General features: G+C 49.1%; 9 protein-coding genes across 9 annotated transcripts; 1 reads left to right on the plus strand and 8 right to left on the minus strand.

The window, feature by feature from the left end:
- Positions 1–105: 105 nt before the first annotated feature.
- BKA55DRAFT_558617 (uncharacterized protein) lies at positions 106–1025 on the minus strand. Its single transcript, XM_046191877.1, has 2 exons — positions 759–1025; positions 106–701 (listed from the first exon to the last, which is right to left on the minus strand). Exons 1-2 carry the CDS (start codon positions 790–792, stop codon positions 511–513), a joined length of 225 nt encoding a protein of 74 aa, XP_046054057.1. The 5' UTR covers positions 793–1025; the 3' UTR covers positions 106–510.
- A 168-nt stretch (positions 1026–1193) lies between these two features.
- Positions 1194–3369, plus strand: BKA55DRAFT_246076 (transaldolase). The gene is made up of 6 exons (XM_046185335.1): positions 1194–1632; positions 1854–1872; positions 1929–1940; positions 2098–2381; positions 2440–2823; positions 2886–3369. Exons 1-6 carry the CDS (start codon positions 1594–1596, stop codon positions 3117–3119), a joined length of 972 nt encoding a protein of 323 aa, XP_046054058.1. The 5' UTR covers positions 1194–1593; the 3' UTR covers positions 3120–3369.
- A 65-nt stretch (positions 3370–3434) lies between these two features.
- Positions 3435–4870, minus strand: BKA55DRAFT_590645 (Metallo-dependent phosphatase-like protein; the record flags this gene model as incomplete). Its single annotated transcript, XM_046195121.1, has 3 exons — positions 3435–3548; positions 3647–4090; positions 4166–4870. 3 exons carry the CDS (start codon positions 4868–4870, stop codon positions 3435–3437), a joined length of 1263 nt encoding a protein of 420 aa, XP_046054059.1.
- Positions 4871–5880: 1010 nt separating this feature from the next.
- On the minus strand, positions 5881–6735 carry BKA55DRAFT_558629 (cytochrome c oxidase assembly protein PET191-domain-containing protein). The gene is made up of 2 exons (XM_046191878.1): positions 6566–6735; positions 5881–6497 (listed from the first exon to the last, which is right to left on the minus strand). Exons 1-2 carry the CDS (start codon positions 6588–6590, stop codon positions 6124–6126), a joined length of 399 nt encoding a protein of 132 aa, XP_046054060.1. The 5' UTR covers positions 6591–6735; the 3' UTR covers positions 5881–6123.
- On the minus strand, positions 6707–8467 carry BKA55DRAFT_246261 (uncharacterized protein). Its single transcript, XM_046185336.1, has 2 exons — positions 8080–8467; positions 6707–8015 (listed from the first exon to the last, which is right to left on the minus strand). Exons 1-2 carry the CDS (start codon positions 8305–8307, stop codon positions 6957–6959), a joined length of 1287 nt encoding a protein of 428 aa, XP_046054061.1. The 5' UTR covers positions 8308–8467; the 3' UTR covers positions 6707–6956.
- A 786-nt stretch (positions 8468–9253) lies between these two features.
- BKA55DRAFT_501996 (Pal1 cell morphology protein-domain-containing protein) lies at positions 9254–11344 on the minus strand (the record flags this gene model as incomplete). The annotated part of the gene is made up of 4 exons (XM_046186883.1): positions 9254–10050; positions 10103–10604; positions 10725–10993; positions 11317–11344. 4 exons carry the CDS (start codon positions 11342–11344, stop codon positions 9254–9256), a joined length of 1596 nt encoding a protein of 531 aa, XP_046054062.1.
- Positions 11345–14546: 3202 nt separating this feature from the next.
- BKA55DRAFT_558639 (uncharacterized protein) lies at positions 14547–16194 on the minus strand. Its single transcript, XM_046191879.1, has 5 exons — positions 16080–16194; positions 15696–16020; positions 15241–15625; positions 15080–15175; positions 14547–15006 (listed from the first exon to the last, which is right to left on the minus strand). The coding sequence occupies exons 2-5, from the start codon at positions 15921–15923 to the stop codon at positions 14939–14941; spliced, it is 777 nt and encodes a 258-aa protein (XP_046054063.1). The 5' UTR covers positions 15924–16020; positions 16080–16194; the 3' UTR covers positions 14547–14938.
- A 627-nt stretch (positions 16195–16821) lies between these two features.
- On the minus strand, positions 16822–20970 carry BKA55DRAFT_734617 (rab-GTPase-TBC domain-containing protein). Its single transcript, XM_046201261.1, has 2 exons — positions 20210–20970; positions 16822–20147 (listed from the first exon to the last, which is right to left on the minus strand). The coding sequence occupies exons 1-2, from the start codon at positions 20633–20635 to the stop codon at positions 17193–17195; spliced, it is 3381 nt and encodes a 1126-aa protein (XP_046054064.1). The 5' UTR covers positions 20636–20970; the 3' UTR covers positions 16822–17192.
- A 217-nt stretch (positions 20971–21187) lies between these two features.
- On the minus strand, positions 21188–21673 carry BKA55DRAFT_558642 (uncharacterized protein). Its single transcript, XM_046191880.1, has one exon. It carries the CDS (start codon positions 21613–21615, stop codon positions 21328–21330), a length of 288 nt encoding a protein of 95 aa, XP_046054065.1. The 5' UTR covers positions 21616–21673; the 3' UTR covers positions 21188–21327.
- Positions 21674–22894: the final 1221 nt, after the last annotated feature.

Below are 22894 nucleotides of genomic sequence, written 5' to 3' on the forward strand. Positions count from 1 at the left end.
AAAGGTGTCCAGGGGCGGCCACGGGATTGGCAGTTACCATCTAAGTACTAGTTACAAACATGAGAAATAGAAAAGAGCCGTTACTAGATTGCTGTATGAATGGCAACTACTAGCAAGCATGGCTTGTTCTTCCAAAAGGTGAGCAATATTAACATAAGCAGTTGCAACGTGATGAGCGAGTTCGACGCCAAACAGCAATGAGTTTAGCTCATATCTAAATAAGCATGCTGAACAATATCAGCCAATGCCAACCGTTCGTAGGGGCATTGTTGGGTCATTTGTTGAAGTACTGCGCGTGTTATTCGCGCGGACTTGAGCAGAAGTCGCAATCAGAATTATGGGCCTAGACTTCTCTTGACCGTGAGTGATGTCTTGTTGAAACGCCATGTTATCGGCCTGCTGGCTTCCGAAGTGCTCACTCATACGGGAGTTCCGGTAACATCGGGTTTCTCCCCGCCGAGCGCATGCGTCCTTTTTTACTCACCACCTCCACGTGCTGTGAAGAGTGATTTAACGGGCGCTATCTAAAGTCCAGCATCTAATACAATGTAATGGATGCAACGGATCTGCTGCAACAATGATCTGAGGGGCGCAATTTTCGGTGAAATGGTGTTGAAAGTGACCAGACACAGCAGCGGATAATGTACAGAAACGCTGATACTGAATATGGCACAGGCCCAGTTGCAGGCAAAAGTAAGCGGCTAAATAACCTTTTAGTATGTAGAATTTGCAAATCAACATATCCGCCGTGCAGGTACCTAGCGGTGCTCGAATCACCTTAGTTACAACCATGTAGTACTTATCCACGGCATTCTATGTCCATAGGTATGCTACCGACATCATTGAGGGTCTCGGTGGACTCGGCGAGGTCTGGACGGGCCATTGGAGCAACTGAGCTCCAGGAGAGTGGGGGTTTGATTGCCCGCCTTGTCCGCTTAGACTGAGGTGAGAGTAGAAACGTTGGGGGGTGAGCAGCGGTAGCGATTACCAAGACAAGCGAAGGATATGTCGCTTTGCTGATATTGTCAGTGTTTGAAAGAGTGACGAGGAATTTTGCATAGAATGACTGATAACCATAGCCAAAGTGCAGTGATGAGTAATTCAATTACGAGATACGGGAAAGCACAAGTCAGCACCACAGCATACGTGGTACTCCAATTCAGATTGAAGGGTAGAGGAAGATAGTTCCCACCACTCCTGGCTGGCGCGGCTGTAACTGAGAGCCTTGAGCTATTGAGGTACCTAGGCCGTAGGTGAAGCAGTTGAGGTGAGAGCCCAGGTCAAGGTACCCAAGCACGATCCTTATGACATACCAAGGTAGTGGGGCAGTGGACGTCGCTATGGGCTCAAACACACAGAGGAGGGGTGAAGTAAGAGAGGCCGAACTGAGGGTGAGGGGCGAAGACGAACAGCAAAGAAGGCGCCAGTCGTCGTGTGTACGTCAGGTTCCTTCCCGACTTTCGGTGGAATCCCCAATCTTTTTTCTTGTTGTTCCCTCGCCTTCCTCTTCTTCCTCTTCTCTTTTTTCTTTTCCATCTCACTTTCTCATCTCTTCAACGAAACTTCTCGTGATACGAATTAATACCATTCATCATGTCTTCCTCTCTCGACCAGCTCAAGGCCACTGGCACTGTATGTCACCCCACCATTACCCCTCCAACTTATTTGTGAACGCGAACGAAAGCGAGCATGGCATCATGTTTAAGCTTGACAAACGACACCTCTGATCAATTGGACTCACCAATTCCTCGGCCTTGGTCGTCCTCGCGATCAGATGCTGTTTTCACCTTTCCATATCTACGTTTCTCCTAAGAAATTGATAGCTGACCGTCTGTTTGTTTCCACTGCAATAGACTGTTGTGTCTGACTCTGGTAATTACCGCACTTCCTGGACTCGATCAAGTGCTTTACTAACTTATTACTCTTAGGTGACTTTGCCTGTTAGTATACATCCCTCTCATTATGCGCCCCGAGCCCACGACTCCTGTTATCCTTACCAGGTGTTGCATTTTCGCCCATGTGACATAACGAGTCATGATCGTCATGATATGACATGGCATGATATGATAAAGTGAACAGTAGCTGACATTCCAATAGCCATTGGCAAGTACAAGCCTCAGGATGCCACCACCAACCCTTCTCTCATTCTCGCTGCCTCCAAGAAGGCCGAGTACGCCAAGTTGATCGATGTCGCCATTGACTACGCTAAGCAGAAGGGTGGCCCCATCGACCAGCAGGTCGATGATGCTCTCGACCGTCTTCTTGTCGAGTTCGGCAAGGAGATTCTCAAGATCATCCCCGGCAAGGTCTCTACTGAGGTTGATGCCCGATACTCTTTCGATACCGAGGCCTCCGTCAACAAGGCTCTTCACCTCATTGAGGTAAGCCACCATAGCAATTGGGTATGACTTGAGACGAAGTACTAACGCAAATTCAAAGCTTTACGGTGAACAGGGCATCTCCAAGGATCGCATCCTGATCAAGGTCGCCGCCACTTGGGAGGGCATCAAGGCTGCTGAGATTCTCCAGCGCGACCACGGCATCAACACCAACCTCACCCTCATGTTCTCTCTTGTCCAAGCTATTGGTGCTGCCGAGGCCGGTGCCTACCTCATCTCTCCCTTTGTCGGTCGTATTCTTGACTGGTTCAAGGCCTCTACCAAGAAGGACTACTCTAAGGAGGAGGACCCTGGTGTCCAGTCCGTCAAAACCATCTTCAACTACTACAAGAAGTTCGGTTACAACACCATCGTCATGGGCGCCTCTTTCCGAAACACTGGCGAGATCACTGAGCTTGCTGGCTGCGACTACTTGACCATCTCTGTATGTTCTATCAAGCGTGTATTGCGAACAGGAATCAAGTGTGCTAATTTCTTTTTCTACAGCCCAACCTGCTTGAGGACCTCCTGAACTCCAACGAGCCTGTTCCCAAGAAGCTTGATGCTTCCCAGGCTGCTTCTCTAGATATTGAGAAGAAGTCCTACATCAATGATGAGGCTCTCTTCCGCTTTGACTTCAATGAGGATCAGATGGCCGTCGAGAAGCTCCGAGAGGGTATCAGCAAGTTCGCTGCTGATGCTGTCACCCTTAAGAGCATCCTCAAGGAGAAGCTCTCCTAAATCTTTTGCACGCTTAATGAATTAAGAGAATGATTAAAAAGTTAAATAGGACAGTGTTGACGTGGGTATGCAGAAAGCATTGAAGCTGACTGCGGACAACCGACTATAATTTGTTCACGATCTTTGCTGGGGAGTTGTCGTTGCTTATACCACACATCTTCTATAGTTCAATCCATCTAGTCTTCCTCAACTTGAGGCGAAGTCATTGGCCGTAATTTGCCTTGTGCATGAGGCACCCATTGAAACAGATAGCGGTTACATAACGAAAACCGGGGATACGTTACCCCCAAAGCTGGTAGCATCATCCAACAAACGTCATGGAACTGTTATCATTAGTTTACGTGAGAACTCCCGTCTATGTATTTTGACAAGAAAGGACCCGTCATTATCATGACCCATAACGCCGTCTAACTGAAATGAGTAACCCGCCTGCCCGAGTATTGACCCAAACCCATCATTGTACATACAGCATGATATCGTATCATCGAAATCGAGAGGCCTTACCACCAGCCCTTTTTGCACATAACCTGATGGGTTGAGTGTTTCCAGCCACCTTCCTCCTTGGCCTGGATAACCAGCGCAGTCAGGGCGTTACCCTTGACGCAACCTGAGTCGAGGCCGAAGGTGTACGAGTCCTCCTGATAGCCCATCTTGGCATCGTGGCCGTAAATAACAGAACGACGATCGGGTCCTCGCAATTTTCTTTGCTTGCTATTCCATAGGTCGGTCCATCGTTCACCTTCATGGCCATCTATGGGAATCCAGACATCGCGATCGGGGTTCGTGCGTTCGGCGGCGGCTTCGTCGGCTGACAATACGGCACCTGCGGAATCGGCTGGAGCGGGTTCATCGCGGGCAACGCGTGCATGTGAGTCGGTGCCCTCTTCTCCGGGAACGAAACTACGCTGCTGAAACTTTGTCTGCACGTCCTCCTGCGCCTTTGCTAGCTCCTTTTGTCGCAGTTTCTCAGCCTGTTTTCGTTTCTTTTCGATTTCCTTCTTACGGAATTCTTCACGGGGAAACCGCAAGGTGCGCATGTTCATGACAGCCCAGGCGTCTTGTTGAGGGAGTGGAACGCCTGGGACGAGACCGGCGTGCACAAAGTAGAGGGCCATAGATTCGGCAGATATAATAACCGGTAGGTTTCTCAGCCACGTCATTTGCGCTTCAGAAAGACTGCGAGCTGTCTTCAAGTATGCCTCTTCGCCCCTGTGCTTGGCGGCATCTTTCGTATCGAGGTAGGCGGCGACGCCCTGCTGAGAACTGAGGCCGCGCCATGCAAGAATGACGCGATCTTCGTGGTTACCACGAACCGCGCTGGCTTTGAGTTCCATAAGACGAGCAACGACCTCGGAAGACTTCGGGCCCTTGTTAATCATATCGCCAACTGCAATAACGTGGTCTGTTTTGGGGTTGAATTCGATCTTCTTGAGTAGTTTCTCGAATGGGTCAAGCATGCCGTGGATATCACCAACCACGACTACTCTCCTTCCATTCTTTGCTGTAGGGACGTATTCGCTCGGCAGATTCCTGATGAGGTCGATACCATCGTAGTGCGGTCTGTTATACATGCCATAAGACATGGGGTTATCGGCTCTGAGAAGTTCGACTTGCGGTCGCAGGACTTCTTCCTCGACCTCTGCAGGTCCAACTGTCAATGCTGCGAGACGCGAACAGCAATAGAAAATGCTAAACACGAAGAAGAAAGTCGAGAGGAGGACAAGTAGACGCCGCTGCGGGGCAGTAATCATGATGGCCATCGTCTGTGGCGGCACGGATCGGAGAGGAAATATAGATGCGACAATGCGAAGTGAGGTCGAGGACTGTAGTGAAGTTATGACGACAACGACAGCGGCGCCAGTTGTAGACCAGACCGCATTACTAAATTTGGCGAGGCGATGGATACTTGGCTCGACCTGATCTTGGCACAGCTTGACTCGGCGCTGGGCAGGTGAATGAGTGGGTTGAGCTCAGGAGAGAAGGGAGAGATACCTATTGCCACACAAAGATGTAACTGAACGTCTCAGGCGGTCGTGGTGAGACCTTTCAAGAAGCAGAAGATAAGGCAGTACGGTAAGTAGGTTACCCAATCTGCCTAGGGGGGATAGCAAATGGCACAGAGTAAATTGTTCCAAGAATACCTAAACTAAACACCGAATGGTCCGTCAAGTCATGGCGAAGCGATTAAACCAAGAGGCCACTAATTTACCGATTCCTCCCAACCACTGGGTTATTTTCTTTACAACGAGCCAAGCCTCTTGCTAGGATATTTCCAGTATGCAACACATCTGGCGCTGAGAGGGGGTGTTCAAAGTGTTACGCAGGACACACGAGGATGACTTCCCTCTTGGGCCAGGTGCGGGCTCCGGCCATGATAGGGAAGATCTATCATGTTCATAATTCTTGATCAATTCTTGTCACTGATGGGCTTTATTTCCTCGCCCAATTGCGTATGTTTTCGGGTTGTGGGGAACATGTCCGTTAGGTAGTGAGGTGAGATGCAACCAGGTTGAATGATACCCGACACAGGCCAGAAACTTTAATTTAGAACGCCAATAAGCATGAATTGACCACTATTGTCCAAGGTAATCAACGTTACTTGAGTTGTAAGTTGGGTTGGCAATGTGACTGGCCAAGTAACTTACCAATGTGGGGGGCAAGAAGCATTATACAGCTATTGTACAAATGTTGAGTAGGTAGAGTAGAGCAAACCGCAGTCTTGTATCACGGCAGAACGTGAGAATTTCAACTCTTTTCTTTTCTTTTCTTTTCTTTTCTTTTCTTCTTCTTTTTTAATATATGAAAAAGTCTTCGCCCGTCAAATTCGTTATGTCGAATCGTTTCAGCTCAGTCGGTTCAGGCCAACCTCAGCATTGCCTTCTATCGTCTTCGGCGTTTAGGCAAGCAGGAAGATGGTGGTATCAATACTGGCACAAGTAGTGGTTGCCGTACCACGCATAGCCCATATCGAAAAGATTGGTCCAGTCAGGTAACGACCTCAATCTCACTTCTTCTGCTGCTCTATGGCTGCCTGCTCTGCCTTCCACTTCTCATTCTCGACTTCTCTCCAATCTTGAGGAATGGGCTCGTTTCCGTCTGTCTTCTTGACACCGCCCGCAAATGCCGGCCGTCCGGCGTAGAGTTGGTATCCTTGACCCTCCTCGGCCTGTTCCATCGTACGGTATGCCACGGGCATGTTGCCGCGAAATCTTTTACGCATATCCACCATACCACGCTTGCACTCGCCGAAGCCCTTCTTCAGCTGTCGGCACTTGAGGGGGAGGGTGTTGACGAGAGGCTCGCGGAGGCAGTCGGCGGCGCTGTTGCGCTCGACCATGACACACTCGGATTCTTGGAGACACTGCGCGAGTGCTTCGCCTGGGAAAGCATCGGGTGTTAGAATGATTGATATGTGGGCTGTATGTCAGGGTCAGTGAATAGCTTACGCAGTTCTTTGCATGAGCTGGGCATCTTGGTTGGGGAGGCTTTGGCAACGGCACCACGGCTCAGATCATGTAACCTTTAGGTCAACCCATAGTGCGTCTTCAGAAGGCAGTTTTGCGGTCGAGATATGATTGGGTGACTGTGCGCCGGGAATAGAACGGACGATGCGAGTGCTGCAACTTGCCTACCTAGGTAGGTATCATAGAACATTTCTATCATAGCACACCACACCACAAATATTAAATGAGCTCTATAGAGATACAAGGCCTTTTAGCTACTCATCGGGCTGAGTACACCATAATTCGTATCCCCAAACCCACTTGGATATCGTAAGCCTACCTAAGTTTGGAGTTCATATAGCTTCGCCGTTCGTTACAACTTGCCATAATTACCTTATACTCTCCGTCCTCCAAAGCCCCCCGCAAGCCTCACGTCGCTTGTATTTGGAACTTTAGCCTGGGGCTCCTTCTCATCAATTGCTGTTCCGATTCTCCCCCTCTCAAGTTTCACGGCCGCCCATCTCTGCTCTCTCCCTGGCCTAGATCCTGTATTGCCTTCCCAGACGCCCAGCTCGTCCAACAACACCTCTACGACCCATACCATCTCAATCTCATCCCCAGGACGTTGCCTCGCTGTTCCCTCAGCATCCTGCCTTGTCTTCGGGACTTTTGTGCATAGTAAGTGCAAGTCCAGTAGCTGCGTAAATATCAGACCGAAGTTGGGTTTCGTACGCCGGGCGCTGTAGCCGGTGGATGGGGGTGGGTTGAAGATGGATCGTAGTGTTGGGTCAACTTGGCTTTGCTTCGCTGGTGAAGTTGCGGCTACGGTTGCGAGTGCTGGACCCGAGGAAACCGCTGATGTCGAGTTCAGTAGAAGAATCAGTGGTTTCGATGGCAGATTGCGCGAGAGATCGCGGAGATGTGGGCTCAGAAGTTGAAGGGCGGCATGCGCCGCTGATTTCTCGCGGTGAAAGAAGAGACTTGTCAGAAGAGATGAGAAATGCGTAATGACGATGACGTCTGGGTGCTGTGGTGTCTTGCTATACGGCTTCTCTGCTCGTGGCTGCGAAGCTTGCTGAATGGGGGAGAAAGCCTCATCATCGTCATCCTGACTGTCCTGGATCTCGTCAAACTGATATGTTGTTTCACGTTGTCTATTTGTTGTCCTTTGTTCCTGCGGCGCATCATCCTTCTCTTCAACCAACTCGCAATCCAGATCTGCCAGTGCCTCCCATAGACCATTCAAGTCAAATACACAAGACAGCATGACTTTTTCGAGACACTGTCTGAGTTTCATCTTTATAGTATCCTTTGCGCACCATTTGGCCTCGAGTTCGGCCTTCACCGCGTCCCTCAGCCCAGCCAGCATTACGCTTGCTGGCCTGGGAGTGATGAGCAGGCCACTTGTAACCGTACCTTCACAAAGTGAATGTGCAAGGGTCTGGAGACCAAGCTGATGCCGAAAATTAGTTGGACGTTTCTTTCACACCATGACCTTATCTGATTGTTGATCTTACCTGAACCGCTAGCTCTTCATCTTCAGCGCTGATACCCACAACACTTCCGCGTTCAAAGCCGCCTAACATGACCTCCTCGTCAATGGCTTTGCATCCTGTCTTGCAGGCTCCCAACAGTGCGATTGCATCGCGCCTTTTGACTTCTTTATCGGCCAGTATTGCAGCAGGAACTGGTTCAAGCTGAAAGTGGGAGCTCGCCTGTGATGGAGGACTTGGTGGTGGGTTCATGGAGTAAGGTAGTTTGTGGCCTGGTATTGTTTTGGTTGGGTGCTATGGAAGGTCCAAGTGCATTGCTGCTCCTCACCTCATGTTGGATAAGCTTCAAGATTAGTAGGTAGTTAGCCCCAAAGCGACAACGCGACCCCCTAAGCAAACATGAATCGCATGCTTTCTTTTGAAGCTTTGCTAGACATGATATCAGGAGATCAACATGCTCAAAGATGAGAATGACATCATCTCTTGAGCTGGTCCACAACCTACTATGGTACAAACCAAATCACGGTAGAGCCACGGTCATTGTTTACACACGATAATATATCGCATTTGAATTTACTGATGCTGCCACAATTCAGACATCAAGTCCTGATATAAAACATACAAAAAAGGCTTCATAATAACCTCCCAGGTCTCGGTCGGTAGTCCCATGTCCTTTCTGGCATCGTGACATGACCTGATGACGACTCGAGCTTTTGAGGTTCCTGCTGCGTCAGACCTGCCTGATGTAAATCTCCAAAATAGAGCAAATGACCCGACCAATGGGCTTGGTTTCCTATAACCCATGCTACCCATCCTGTCCCGAACTCAGCAAAAAAAAAAAAAAGAGAGAGATAATAAATAGAAACTTCATCGGTATCTAGAGACTAAATAGAGCTTATCTCGTCGCATTTGCATACCGCTTTCTTGAATAATTGAGTGCCTGGCCAAGACTCTTTGCTTCAACCTCTGCAGCATCGTAAAGCAATGGTTCAGATTCTTGTACCGTGCTTGAGGCGTACGCTTCACATTTCTCTGTCTCCCTTGGCGCCGCATTTTCTTGATCTCGTGTTGGCAGACTATTAGCCCACGAACTCTCATTCGCGTGCTCATTCATATTTTCCAGAAGACTGTCCTGCCTTGACTGCCATCGCTTCGGACTTCGACTTGAGTCAAGGAGTCGCCCGGCACCTGTCCTCCACTAAACGGCCGTTCCGGGCACACCGGGCCCGTTGCTAGGGATCTCTGGCCGAGGCTTTCGTCCCTTTAAGCTCTTCATTCGTCCCATAAGCCCGGTAGGCTTTGCTGGGGCATCGTCTAAAGTTGTAGCAGCATCAGTTGTCGCCCGTCGCTCAAGGACAGCTCCGGCAGAAGGGCGTCTCGCTCCAGGAGGACTGTTGGATGTCATTGAGCCATCTCGCGGCCTTACGCTGAAACCCTCCTCACCTTTACCGAATTCGGCAAAGAAGGGGTTGTTGTCTGAACTGGTACTGGCTGCTGTCGGATAGGCATCTGGGGTGATTCTGGAATATTCGCCATTGGGACGCCCCGACTGGTTATAATCACGAGTACCCTTATTAATGTGGCGAATACGTTGTGCAAGCGACTTCTTGCGCTGTAGACCGCCCTCTGTGTTTTCCTGAGCCTGTTCAGCCTGGTGACGCTGAATGGCACTTCGCGCAGCGGGTGTCCCCTCCAAGAAAGTTGAGGTACCTAGGCCAACAGACTCATCTCCGTGAACAATCTGGTCTCGACCTGATGCATCGAAAATGGCGGGCTCCTTGCTACGGGCTTTAGAAGGTGCAGAAAAGTCTCTGAAAGCCTCATCTGTGGCGTTTCCCATGAGAACTGAATGATCAGCTCGAGCATTAAGCGGCCCAGCCCCTCCAAGAGAGTTGTTGAGCGAATCTTTAGGGAAGGCTTGCATTGGCGCACGTCTCGCGTTTTGGCGATTTCGGTGAGGGTTCAGAGCGTCGAATGGTCCATCATGATGGAACACTGTACTCTGTTAGCAATAACCAAGTATAGGATTAAGGGGGGGTGCACGTACGTCCAGTCCCATAAATGCTTGTGGCATCAAGTTGGTCGATAATATCCATCTTTCTGCTGGGGCGACTGGTCTTCTCCCTATCGCCCCGCTCACGGCGATCGCGGTCACGGTCACGGTCACGGTCACGGTCGCCTCTATCACCGCGCTCCTTGCCCTCTCCGCGACGCTGTCGTTCGTATTCACGTCGTCTGGCCGCCTCGATCATTCTCTTCTCCTCCTCTGTAATTGGACGAGCATCAAAATCAACCAAAGAAGACTCAGAATTTCGTCGGGGATGTCGCGGTGGGGCACGTCGTTGCGGTGAGCTCTGTTGCGGTCGGGGTCCGGAACCTTGCATCCTTCGGGCACGAAGAGCTTCTTCCTGGGAATGCGTAGGGCGGTGATTGCCATTCTCAGGTGGCGGGTTTTCGCCGCCGCGTCTTGGAGGCGGTCCATTCATCGGTCGGCGAGTGGCCTGCTGTCTCGTTCGCCCGTTGGAAGAATCATCAAGGGTCATGGAGTTCTATTTAATGGCAGGTTAATATCAGTGCAAGAAATCGTCGGCAACGCCATCGAGAATTAACCATTCCCTACACGTTTGAGAGGCGGTGGTGGAAGAAAAGCATTGAACTGGAGTACGTACAAAAATCTCCTCGGCTGATAGAGACTTAGAGTCTGAGTGAGATGACATTGCACCAGGTGACCTAAGAGGTTGTGACAATAAGTCAACCGGTGGTTGATCGAGAAATGGGTTTCGAGATAAAGGTCGTGCTGGGGGGTCGTCAAAGGGAGAGGCGGGTTTGCTGGGGAAAAGAAGGTCGGCACTGGCTGGAGATGGTGCGCGGTTGCGGAAGGGGTTATTAGAAGATAAGTTGAGTGTGAGACCAGGAGATTGGCCAGAACTGGTGTGGCCTGTTTCCAAGAAAACTATCAGCTGGGTGCCAGACAAACGGGCGCATGCATGCAATGACGACGACAGATGGACCAAGATGAAACAGACAATCTCCTCAGCATGACACAAGATGGATGCCAGCCAAGTGGATCGAACAGCAAGCTTCTGATAAATTGTTCCACCAAGTTGACTTGCGATCCAGTCTCCTTTGTTTACAAGATTCCAAGCGCCGAGCTTTGGCAGCTATTGGACGCGAATCTCGGTGAAAACAGAAGGGGAAACTTTGGGAACGGGGTGGTTGTCGCAGATCACATCAAAGCGAAATCAAGGGGCGGGCGCTTACCGGACTGAAAAGACTGAGCAGTAGACATGATTGCAAAAGGGTCAAGCTTGGGCTTGTGTTTCTGATTTGAAGATCCAGGAGAGAATGCGGAGCCAATCGATATAAAGTAACAGAGGAAACGGCAGTCGTTGCAACGCCAGGTAACAATGCGTTACGGGTGTGGTATAAAAGAGAGGAATAGAGCCTGGGCTTGCGCAAACAAGGACGGGAGCAACTTCGCCAAGAGTTGAAATTCAAAGAGCTGGCCGTGGTAAAATACGTAGCTCGGGATGAATTAAATTCCTCTGTCCTGGAAGCTCAGACCCAGCGTCATACCAAGTCAATAAGAGTACGGTACGCCACTCAAACGCAAGTCGAATCCCGTTCTGCCGTTCAACTTTGTTCAGGCACCTGGTGGGTCAATAGCTCTGGGGTGAGTGGCCTTCGTAGTGCCCAAGGGCCAAGGGCTGAGAAAGGGGTTGGATGGCCTGAGAAAGTAGTGCGATCGTCTTAGCGGCAGATGCTCTTAGGTCAAAGTCTTGATGAATCGTAGGGTTCAAGAAGGATCGATTGCCTGAGCCCGGGAGGCTAATTGATATGGCACTACCGAGTGCAAAAGCTGGAACGGGTCTTTGTAGAACGTATTTTGCAAAGCCAAGTACCAAAAATCAACAAAATGCTGATGAAGGGTGTGTTCAATTTGCAGGTGCTTGGCTAAACCACTCGGGGTCGAGTTTGGCGACTCGTCAATAGGCCTGTTTAGCGGGGCAGGTCAATGCTCACGGCTGTCGAACTTGGGCAGGGGCCTGTTCAAAGGCGGGACTGGCAGGGGTTGGCCACTGGGTCGTACACGATGTTGCCCGACAGGGGTGGAGGACAACAACAAGAGGGTAAAATCAGGGTCCAGGAAGGATCGATTTTCGAGCAGTGTCGCTGACTTTTTAGTACTGTAAACAGGACGTTCCGGTGCCTGCAATTAGGGAGACAGAGTAGCTGTATTTGTTGAGCTGCGATCGATGGTGATAGCGGAGCGAAGAGGGGCCGTCGTTGGTGAAAAGGTCGATCCGTCGGTTGGTGGAATGCGAATAAGGATTCGCCTTGAGATTGAGATCAGTGGTTCCAGGGTCAAACTTCAGAAAGGCTCAGCAGCGAACAGAGGTGTACGAAGGATAGAAGGTGGGTGATGGATACTGCGTGAGCGATATGCTGCCTTAAATCGGTTTTGTTGGAGAGTTGGTTGCGTTGCCAGGGTTTGTGAAGTCCTCGGTACTGTATAACGGCGATGCTATGATGAAAGGAATGGATTGCCAATCTCTAGTTGTGTTGGCTGTGCCAGTGAATGGGGTGAGAGAGGAGGAGGAGGAAAGGAAGAAGAAAGGAGCGCTCGAGGCAACTTGAGCCACAAGCCGGAGAAGTGAACGTTGTGTGGAATTGAGGGTGAAAGAAGATCAAAACGATCAATGGAGAGGAGAAAGATGGAGTCACGAGGAGCCTTCTGAGAACCTTAGCCGGGCAAGTACGGACCAGAACGAATGGGGAAATGCCCTGGGGCTCCCGTCCTGATAGCTCTACGTCTGGGCTGGTGAAGCAAGTCGGTGAATGTGGTCAGACGGGGAAAGAGTCAGTTTGTTTGTGCAGGTACGGTACCTAGTGCATCAGATTTTGGGGTAAAGCCGACGGGAGGAAGCAACTCAGCGTCAGTTCAGATGCTGAACATGGGCTGGACAACCTTGGCTGAGCTGAATCGAGCTTGGCCCAGCTTCCGATCTAATTATTAAGTAGGTACCTACAAGGCCTGACTTGAGCTACGGACATTTGTGACTGTGGCTGTGATTTAACATTTCCCTGTCCAATTTTGCATCTTTCGGTTTGAGACTTTGTAACAGCCTTATTTCAACGGCACCCGACAACTGCAACGCCTCCTGCACATTGGCAGTTATCAGAACCTACTCCATAGCCCGTCATCAGCATGCTATGTCGAAGCGTGGACCGAAAGCATTGAGTCTTATTCAACTACTTTTTGTAAATTCTAGCTTCATCATCCATCTTCCTAAACATTCAAGTACCAGGTATGTCGACCCTGGGCCAAAGTCTGGCCCTGACTTCGATCGCAGACATCAGAGAGGCTCTCACTAGCAAGGTTGGCTAGACTGTTCAACCTGGCTCACGGATGCCCTGGCCAGGCCCACATAGGCCTCGTACCGCCGCCATGGCGTATTTCTGAGGACGTCTGGAGCACCATTTGCTTTCCCTTATTACGTGGGTAATTGTGAGTGTCTACGATCAAACGACAGAATTTGAACCCAAGGAATTCACGTACATACATATAAGCACGAGCATCAATGTATCTTCAGCATTGCTTCCCTACCTTGCATATATATCCTGGCCGCACTGTCATTTCTTAGTGGATGTCGGCCGAATACAATGCCACCCTACCCCTTAAACATGGCAATCACTAAGCCTAGCCCGGCCAATGAAGGAGCCGCCTCTTCTCCATAAGTGACAAAATGCCATGCCCCTGACGCCAAAGAAGCCAAACTCCACAACTAACAACAGCCCCGATTATCGATGATGGCTCAAATTTACTTTATATCAGTCTCCTTTTTCGTCTTCTTTGTCAACTTCAGGGGGTCTCTGTCGGGGCCTTACCATGCCAAGCATGCACAACGCGGCCGTTGAGATCTCGTATTATCAAGCAAGATGCGCCGAGATACTGTCTATCTCGTTATTAGAGATGCCAGTCAAGCCCTTCTGCAAACCAGCCGTACCAAAGATACGCGCCTATTCACAACAAGAGTAGTGAGAGATACAGCACAGAGCAACACCAAGAAACCCAGCCTCGTGTTCTTTCATTCCCCATTTCCTTGACCTAGTCAGTAAAAGGCTTGCTCGGGCCTGGTCCAGACTGAACCTAACAGTAGCATTCTAATTACAATACCCGGACTTGGCTGGTGTCTCGACTAGGGATCATGACCACGTGCTACATAATGGGGCCACCATCTATCCTACTATATCTGCAACTCGCACATAAGAGTAGCATCAAGAATGCATGGACTGTAAGTCTCCTGTTGCAGGCAGATCTTGAGCAATCTCCCTCTGAACGGGGGAATGATGCGAACCTCGGCGTGCACAGCAGGATCCATCGTGATGACCTATAGTCCCAATCAAGTATGCAGCTCATTCTTTCTGGTGGGACAGCGCCTCATAGCCTACGGCCGATCCTAATCATATGAGAAGACGGAACTACTCACTTGCGTAACGCAGCAAAGCACCATTTCATGATTCTATATGATGATCACAAGTTCATAAATTAATGATCTGCCAAGCTAGGTTAATCATTGCAGCCAGACCAGATGCAGTATCGTGACTCTGCTAGTCCATTGCTACGTAAGGACCCTGAATCCCCCAACCCCACACTCTTCAATTTCGTCACCCACAATAGACAAATACGATAGCTTGCCTCGTCTAAATGGAAGAACTGTACGGGGTACATCGCTTCTAAGCGCGTTGCCGATAGGTGAGATTGCAGTAATTTCCGGTTGGCAATCTCTACCCATCTGTTGGCGGCTCCTACCAGCAACAGCTTCAGTCCAGCCGTTGTCGCTAAAGCGATGTTGATAGACTAGAGCCGTTGCCGTTTTCTTTACCAGGGTAGATGCAGTGGTGTAGCTAAGCCTTCACCTAGGACAACCTCAGCAGTCCCAATATCTCCTAATCAAGCAGATAATCGCTGGTTAGCACTCCACTGGCATGTCACGACGCGAATCGTTTGGAAGCTACTCACGCGGTCCTCGCGGTGCCCAGTATTCTCCAGTTTTGCTAATATCAAGATTATCGATCCACTCGATGAGGCTCGCCGCCGCCTTGTCTGGTGTCACAGCTAGTTGATCAAACTCTGGTTAGTTACCACAACACCATATGTGACCAGTGCTTGCGAGGTCTCACCTCCACCTTCATCCCAGAACTTGTCAAACCCTACGCCTTTTGTCATTTCAGTTCGCATAAAGCCTGGGTGCACGATGCTGATAATAACGCCCTGATCCTTAAGATCTAAGCTAAGCAGCTTGCCAACCATGTTGAGAGCCGCCTTGCTGGCGTGGTGAGCGTAGTTGCCGCCCCCTTCCTTTGGATGTCGCAGAGTGATGCTGCCAGACTCGGAAGACACAAGCACTACCTTGGAGCCCTTGCGCAAGAGGCCTTTGTGGATGAGCTGGTGGACGATAAAGACGGGGGCAATGGAGCTGGTCGTATACATCCGCTGCTCTTCCTCCCATTTTGGGCCTTTGTCCGAGGTGAGATCTTCTGTAGCAAAGTAGCCGGCTGTGATGATCTTTCATTGTTCTTTAGTCTCATGAAACGTTGACTCTGGTCCTATTGCTGCAGTTGGAAATGCTACTCACCACCGAGTCAATTGGCTGGGCTGGGTCTAGGAGACTGGCCAGCTTCTGACCAACGTTGGATTGCATAAGGTCAATATTAGAAAGCCATTTGACTTCTGCGGGTGAATCTTTCGGTCCCTCGGATGACCTGGTCGTGCCGTAGACGGTGTTTTCGCTCTTTTCGACATACTTCTTGGTAATGCTGGCACCCAAGCCACGAGTAGCTCCCACAATGAGTATGACTGCCATAACGAGGTAAGTGCATTAACCGGAGTCCTCCTGTCTGTATAGTAGCTCAAAGGGTTGCAGCGGAGGCTGGTAGTTCGAAAGTATTGCTTGGAGAGGACTATATGCTCTCAAATTTAGCTGAGTCGTAGACAAGACTCATCTCCTGCCACTTATTACCTTATCTAAGGTACTCAAGGTTGTTGATTACATGCGTATCGACGTTGATGATGTCATTTTTGGATAGCGGGGCATTCATTAGGTAGATAGGTAGTTTCTTTGGCGCCATTCTAAGTTTTTTAAGCTTCATTCTTTTACACTGAGGTAATTCCAAGCTAGTATTTACAGTAATATCAATGATCGACATCAATATCCCTCGTTTAAGCTCAATTGTTCTTCTCATATGACAGCTATCTATACTATATATTATCCTTATATGTCGAAGAGTAACTTTTCAATACAGAGACCCAATCCCATGCCGGCAATTTGTTAATTCACTTTCGTTAGAGCTCAAGGACTTTTCTCTAACATGCTTCCTTGGACTCATGAAGTGCTAGAAATGTCCTGTCTACGTGAATAGCCACAAACTCAGCTTTCAATATGTTGGCCAGTTATTAAAGTCTTCCTTCTTACCTATCTGCCTCTTATCTACTGGAGAAATGCTAGTCTAGGTAGGCTCACCCGGCCAGTCGCTTGTTCATGGCTACCTAGGTAAGGTAGTTACGATAAACTTGATAATCTAATTGGTCATTCATAACGTCACTATCGTCTAACCCTTTCGATCGTGGAAAAAAGGGTTAATGGTTCAGTGACATAAGCTCACTCGAAAGTGACGATTTATGCCAAATCAGAAGACCTCGTTGAACAAACTCCCTTTTGAGTGAGACAATATAGTTATTTGGAACATGTAGAGAATTTGAAAGTCGAATCTTGGTCAAGTCATCTCACCTTTCAGCAGATGCATAGTGCCTGGTCCAACAAGTTCCTTGCTGTATATTACACAGTCCCAGTAGTCAGGAATACTCGTGCTCATAGATCCTAATATCGAGAGAATTCTCGTCAAGATACACCTGAAAACTGATAAAACTTTGCCCTCTACCTATTTAACCCATACTGAAGCTCCTGTACACGTTACGCCAATCCCCCCCTAGTCCGGTTACAGTCATTCACCTGCTCAAAAAAAAGAAAAAGAAAGAAAGAACCCTACACGATGTGGGCATTGTTGACAACATGAACCATAGACATTTCATTTCGTTGTTTACAAAGTCGTCTCATGGCACTAATATCACGGCTCTATCCTTCAAACTCTACCACTGCCGATCCTCCAGTCGACCCCGTCGAAGTCGCTGTACCAGCACGGGGCCTACCTTCGTTGGGGTTCACGTCAAGTAAGCTCTGTTCTTGCGGCTTGCTTGACGCGCCAGCCTCTGCATCTGCCCCGTCTAATAAATCCCGGTCCGAACTCCTCACGGATCGTCGTTCGATGTCGGTGCTGCTGCCTGAAGGTCCTTTTCTCACGCCGACTTCAACTCCAAGATCATCGTCATCTTCTTCTTCTTCTTCAGGTCGCTGACCGGGCAGAGCGTTCTTCTCAAGTTCCTTCTGAGCCTCCTCCATTCGTCTTCTGACCTCAGTGGCGACACGCATTCCGTCCGTGACAATGTTATCGAGCACGCCGCGTAAGCCACGGCCTGCTCCTGGAGGGCCGACAGGCGGGGGAATTGGAGGCCTGGCTCCAAAACCCAGACTGGAGAATGTTGTAAGAGATGATGCTGAGGATGCTGCGTTGGGCAGCCCCTCGATGATGTGGAAAGAAGCTGGGAAAGATGACTCAAAAAATTGCTCTAGCAACTCATCCGCGAGGACAACCATGCGGAAGGTTGGCAAGGTAAGGTGCAGAGGATGCGCAGGATCTAGCGCCGCATTTGCTGCCTCAGATTTGGCTTTCGATACCCTGCGTCTCGAGGCCGCATTGTGGTCGTCAGCAGTGCTAAGAGAACTTTCCGATGAGAGGCTGGGCTTCTTAGCCTTTGTCGGGGTTCCGATAGGAGATTCAGGGCCCAAAAGATCTTCTTCATCTTCCTCATCCCCATCCTCATCACCTATCGCAAACGCTTCTTCTTTTGAGTTTTCATCATCTGGTGTTGCCAAGGTCATGTCATTATGCCCGCTAGCTGGATCGGCGTACTCGAAACACCGCCTTATAAAAGCACTCACACTTCCCAGGAACCTCTCATTAGTCGATATACCAGGCGGCAAGCTAGCTTGTGATTCCTGTCCACTTGCTGAATCGCTTTCAAGGACACTCGAGGTTCCAGGGCTCAATGTGCCCTCGAGACCCCGACGAGACAGAAATAACAAAGCTTCTGAAATCCGTAAGATACCTTCACGGTCAACTTTGCCGTCCTCATCGTCGTCATATAACTCGAAGAAGTATGTAATGGTGCCCATAATGTCACGTTTCCCTTTGATCTGCGCTAGACCTGTCACAACGTTCTGCAGAGTCAAGGCAGAGCTGCCATCCACATCCCACCTCTTGAACAAACGTTGCAGAAATTCGTGATCAGCAGGCTCAGGTCCTCCACCCCAGGGTGACATCAGTTCGGATGGCCGCCTGGCGCTGTGAAACATATTTTGACGGTCTTCATAATTGCCATACTTCGTCGCTCCTGGTGAATCCGATATGGCCCATTTTGACATGCTAGCAAGAAATTCGCGGAATGCATCGTAGTCCATGAGACTTGTACTTGGACCTAACCCAACGCGTCCCTTTTCAACTTCGTCGTGATGAGTCGTGAATATCTCAGATGCCCGCATCCTGCTTGACTTCGCCCGCCGTAGTTTCTCTTGTTGAATCATATGGTCCCTCTGCTGACGTTCGTATAAGATATTGTAGAACCGATCGTATAGTGAACCAAGCTCATCAGTACTTAACAATTTGCTTTCAGGACCCAGATTGCGAATAGCTGTCCTCTTAGCAAAGTTCTCAATATTATTGAGGACGGCATCCTTATTCTTTAAACGCAGCTCGGTGATACTGCTGTGAGTTATTCCTGCGAACTCCTTGAAGGCCACGACCATCAGTTCCTGGAATCGGGTCACGGCACGCAACTTTGGATTTTCAGATTTGGGGTGAGCCGACTCATCTAAGCGGGAGAAGTAGGCCTTCAGGACTGAAATGAAGGCCCCGTCATCCGCCGCATCAAGCAACTCCTCGCCATTGATGCGCAAAATTGCCAACCCTACCTGAAACAGTACCTTTGGTCCTTCGACGAAGAAGACGTCCAGAACACGGAAGGCAAAGACAAGGGGCATCGAGTTGATGTAAAGTGACAGAAACCAAGGGAGCGAGACGACAGACAACTGCACGTCGCTTTTGACAAGATGATCCCAGAGGATGGGCATTGTCCTCTCCACCAAGGACTCAAATACCTTCTGATCAAGAAGGGTTCCATACATGGTCGTAGAGTAATACCCGGGAACCAGTCTGTCGCAAAGCGCTGAGAGGAGAAAGAAAGCTTGGGCTTCAGACATGTAAATCAATAATGCGGCCACGACAATATTCATGGCTTGGCAATATCCGACCTCCGCATTGACCCAACTGTAAGCAGTTAATACCCGACGTAGGCGGTTGATTCCATCCTCGCTTTGGAAGCCTGGATACTCTGGAAGGCTTCGGTTGAGGTCCTTTTCGATCTCGTCGATAGCGAGCGACTCTTGACCTTCAAACTTTGCCAGGGTATCAGTATAGAGCGCTGGATTTTCCAGGCGTAAATAAATCGAGCCAGATGTGAGTTCCCAAATCTCGCCTCTGAGCCGGTTAGGCAAACCAACACGAATGAGCTTGTGGAAAGTTGGCTGGCGGATCAGGGTAAAGTTTCGACCATTGTCACGTAAATACTCAGCCCAGAGGCGCATTTTCGCCCTGTCTCGTAGCTTCTTCGGGTCGCCAGGGTATCGGAAGAGCATTCCTAGACCGGCGTCTGGTGGGGGGGCATTTTTCCTGTCTTCGGTTCTGAGGAGATGCTCAGAATAGCACTCAGCAGCGACTCGTCGCAGCTTGGCTACATTACCAACTCCTGCCCTTAGGCCCTTTTTGAGGCCATCACAAAAACGCTCGCAAGACTGTCTAGTCCCGGCAAGATGGATTGTGATACGTTGCTCTCTTAAGTCCTTTTTGTCCTTCGAATCCTTGTCTTTAGGAGTGTCGGCGAGAAGGCCATTCCAGGTGGTCAGAGCGAGTGCGAACTAGAACAGGGTGAGGTCAGTTTATGCAATACGCACGAGCATCTCGCCGGTATAAGTCATACCTGAAAGTTCTGGCTATTCAAGCGCTCAACTCTTCGTATAGCACATAATGGAAATGTGAAGCCGTTGCCGCTGGGTCCTCCGCCATGTGTTTGGCCAGTGAAAGCGGTTGACGTGGAAGTACTGGCGGATTGGACAAAGCTAGTAGGGGTTGTCGAGAAGCACATAAATTGCTCTGACAGATGAAGTTTTCCAGCATAATGCCATCCTCTTTCTTGATCCTTATCGCCGTGTGTCGCGTTGGAAGGTGGAATAGTAAGCTCGGCGTTGATCTCGTAGAGGGGTGTCTGGGAGGCGGGGAGACGGAATTGACTTTGGAATAGGGACGACTTGGAAGGATTGCGATCGGAACTGGACAGATTGAGTCCCTGGGTAGGATCAATAAGCTGCTGTGCTTTCTGGACAATATTGGTCAAGTTTGAGAACATGATTTCGGTCAGCGGCGCATGACGAGGGGGATGCGGTTCGACAGGGAGTATGCGGCTGAGCTGGAAGAAGAAAGGCTGGGAGCAGAAGACACAGAAAGAGCGTGAGAAAGCGAGGCCGTTTGCGATTATTTGACCGAGTATAAAAGACTAGACATGCGAGAGTGCAGAACAGGCGGTAGAATTTTAGTATTGGGGCTGAATGAAGGATGAAGACAGCTTAAGTTATGGAGAGGAAACCTGAGGTTAGTGGAGATGGATGGGGTCGAGCTGCGTCAAGTCTCCAGATACGGGAGATGGACCGTCAGCTACTGGCCAGGGAACCTCAGGGCATTCCTCACCCAAGAGCCGCTGCTAGGGGCTTCCTAGGGCTATCGGGTTAAGTTGCCTAGGGAGCTTTCCTGTCCATTTAGAGCACAGTTGAGCTACTGTAGAAATGGCGTGGCTTAAACTGTGGCTCAAGCTATTAGAACTGTCGAGGGATATGAACTTACCCTATAGCTTCATACTTAAATACAGTAAATTACAACTTTAACTTTCTACACAAAGACATAAGCAATGCTGTAGCCAACAAAATGAGTGTTTTTTCTTTCTTTTTTCAATAACACAATATAAGGCGTTATACTATAGCTATTATGTATATATCCCATCAATCCATACCTCTACCAGTAGGGTTAAACTCAAGCTGGGCCGAGCTAAGAAGCTCTGCCATACTTAGGACCAACACTGTAGTGAATTGACTGGTTGGGGTTGAGCACTGCCAGTGTTCCAAGGCTTCTCTGTGTTGGAAAGCCGTCACTGTCGATAGATATGGCCGCTGAAAAGGCAATAGATTTCCCATACTCAGAGGCGGCATAATTAGGGCGCCCCGAGGAATAGCGGCCTTTCTTATCCTGTTGAAGTTCCACGGGACGAGGCTGTAGAGGATCGCTCGCACTGGTTGTGCTAGAGTGACAGCAAAGAAGAAGCTTAATGAAACTCATAATGAAGAATAGCAAGAACCGGATAAATGCACAAAAAGAATTATTCTTACAGTCAGTAGGATTACTGTTAATATTCCGTAGCTATAGGCAAGCTGAAGGTGAGTTTAGTTAAGTTAAATAGTTGCTTATGGAACTCTACAAGATACATAACGATCAAACAATAAAGGAATATATTATTTTCACGGGATGTTCATCGTGTTCCTGAAAACAAAAACATCACGGGCTCAACACGGACTCAGCATAGATTGTTTGTATTGTTCTCTTTGAGTTAAACCCATAAATAGCAATATTTGGAGATAACCAAGGCGCTATGCACGGAAACAATGAACAACAGTTGTAGAGACAGCTCCCAGATAAAAGAAATACTGAACAATGTACGGCGGAAGCGTTGTGTGTACCATAATAGGCTTGTCTAGAAGTTTTAAGCAATGATGCTATTTGCATTGAATGCCCAGGAAATACTGCAGACAGGACACAGTCCATTTCTCTGCACGGGGCTTTTGAAAGGTATAGACATGCCATAAAGAGCTTACATCTAGGTATAATACCTGGTATCTATAGATCAATATTTTCCTGAGTAGGGTAATTTAGATGCTCATGAAAGAATACATTATGGTTGACTTGACCTGATTTGCCCTTTTAAAAGTAATAGTTTAAGCCAGAATAGATAGGCAAAAGCAGATTCACTATTGGAGTTTCAGGATATTTACAGGAGTATATGCCTGGCCAAGTTTCTTCAATAGACTTGGTTGGCCACAGCCGAATCCTATAGATGAGTAAGAGAATACAAAGTTCCCGGCTTTTAGACATTTAGCTCTTCAATGCTAGGTATCTAGATATGGATTATGCGGAGCCATGTGATCAAGGAGCAAAAATACCAGCCAACTGCCAACTCTGAACGTCGAGACATGCTGTGCCACTACTGACCAGTTAGGCAAAGGACAAACCTTGCGAGTTGTGTGAAGCTAGGTCTAGTATGATTGAGGCCATCCCCAGGCCCGAAAGCTTAAACCCACCATGTTTCTGCTGCCTTTTGGCAGAAAACGGGTTTCCCAACTGACCCTGGCAGTATCGTTGCCGACTTAGGCTACTAGTAATAGGTAGAGACACCCAACTGCCGTCATTGGAACCAGCATTGAGTTTGAGCGCTATCTACTTGCACTTCCTGCTCAAAAGACTCGAGTCCGAACAATGCTGCCTGACGGTACGGATAATTGCTTGGCGATACTGCCGACATACCCAGTGCAGCCCGTTATTTCCTGCGACTCAGATTTGGCGT

This window comes from Fusarium redolens (assembly GCF_020744475.1).
Source record: "Fusarium redolens strain MPI-CAGE-AT-0023 chromosome Unknown BKA55scaffold_3, whole genome shotgun sequence".
Lineage (NCBI taxonomy): Eukaryota > Fungi > Ascomycota > Sordariomycetes > Hypocreales > Nectriaceae > Fusarium > Fusarium redolens.

Coding starts and splice junctions, on each gene's coding strand:
- BKA55DRAFT_558617 (XM_046191877.1), bottom strand. CDS start 792: ATGGTTGTAACTAAGGTGATTCGAGCACCGCTAG. Junction 702..758: donor GGTGATTCGAGCACCGCTAG/GTACCTGCACGG, acceptor AAGGTTATTTAG/CCGCTTACTTTTGCCTGCAA.
- BKA55DRAFT_558639 (XM_046191879.1), bottom strand. CDS start 15,923: ATGGCAGTCATACTCATTGTGGGAGCTACTCGTGGCTTGGGTGCCAGC. Junction 15,626..15,695: donor CCCAGCCAATTGACTCGGTG/GTGAGTAGCATT, acceptor GAACAATGAAAG/ATCATCACAGCCGGCTACTT. Junction 15,007..15,079: donor CTGGGCACCGCGAGGACCGC/GTGAGTAGCTTC, acceptor CTGCTTGATTAG/GAGATATTGGGACTGCTGAG.
- BKA55DRAFT_558642 (XM_046191880.1), bottom strand. CDS start 21,615: ATGAGTTTCATTAAGCTTCTTCTTTGCTGTCACTCTAGCACAACCAGT.
- BKA55DRAFT_246076 (XM_046185335.1), top strand. CDS start 1,594: ATGTCTTCCTCTCTCGACCAGCTCAAGGCCACTGGCACT. Junction 2,382..2,439: donor AGGCTCTTCACCTCATTGAG/GTAAGCCACCAT, acceptor GCAAATTCAAAG/CTTTACGGTGAACAGGGCAT. Junction 2,824..2,885: donor GCGACTACTTGACCATCTCT/GTATGTTCTATC, acceptor CTTTTTCTACAG/CCCAACCTGCTTGAGGACCT.
- BKA55DRAFT_734617 (XM_046201261.1), bottom strand. CDS start 20,635: ATGTTCTCAAACTTGACCAATATTGTCCAGAAAGCACAGCAGCTTATT. Junction 20,148..20,209: donor TGAATAGCCAGAACTTTCAG/GTATGACTTATA, acceptor ACCCTGTTCTAG/TTCGCACTCGCTCTGACCAC.
- BKA55DRAFT_246261 (XM_046185336.1), bottom strand. CDS start 8,307: ATGAACCCACCACCAAGTCCTCCATCACAGGCGAGCTCCCACTTTCAG. Junction 8,016..8,079: donor ATGAAGAGCTAGCGGTTCAG/GTAAGATCAACA, acceptor TTTCGGCATCAG/CTTGGTCTCCAGACCCTTGC.
- BKA55DRAFT_558629 (XM_046191878.1), bottom strand. CDS start 6,590: ATGCCCAGCTCATGCAAAGAACTGC. Junction 6,498..6,565: donor CAGCTCATGCAAAGAACTGC/GTAAGCTATTCA, acceptor ATGCTTTCCCAG/GCGAAGCACTCGCGCAGTGT.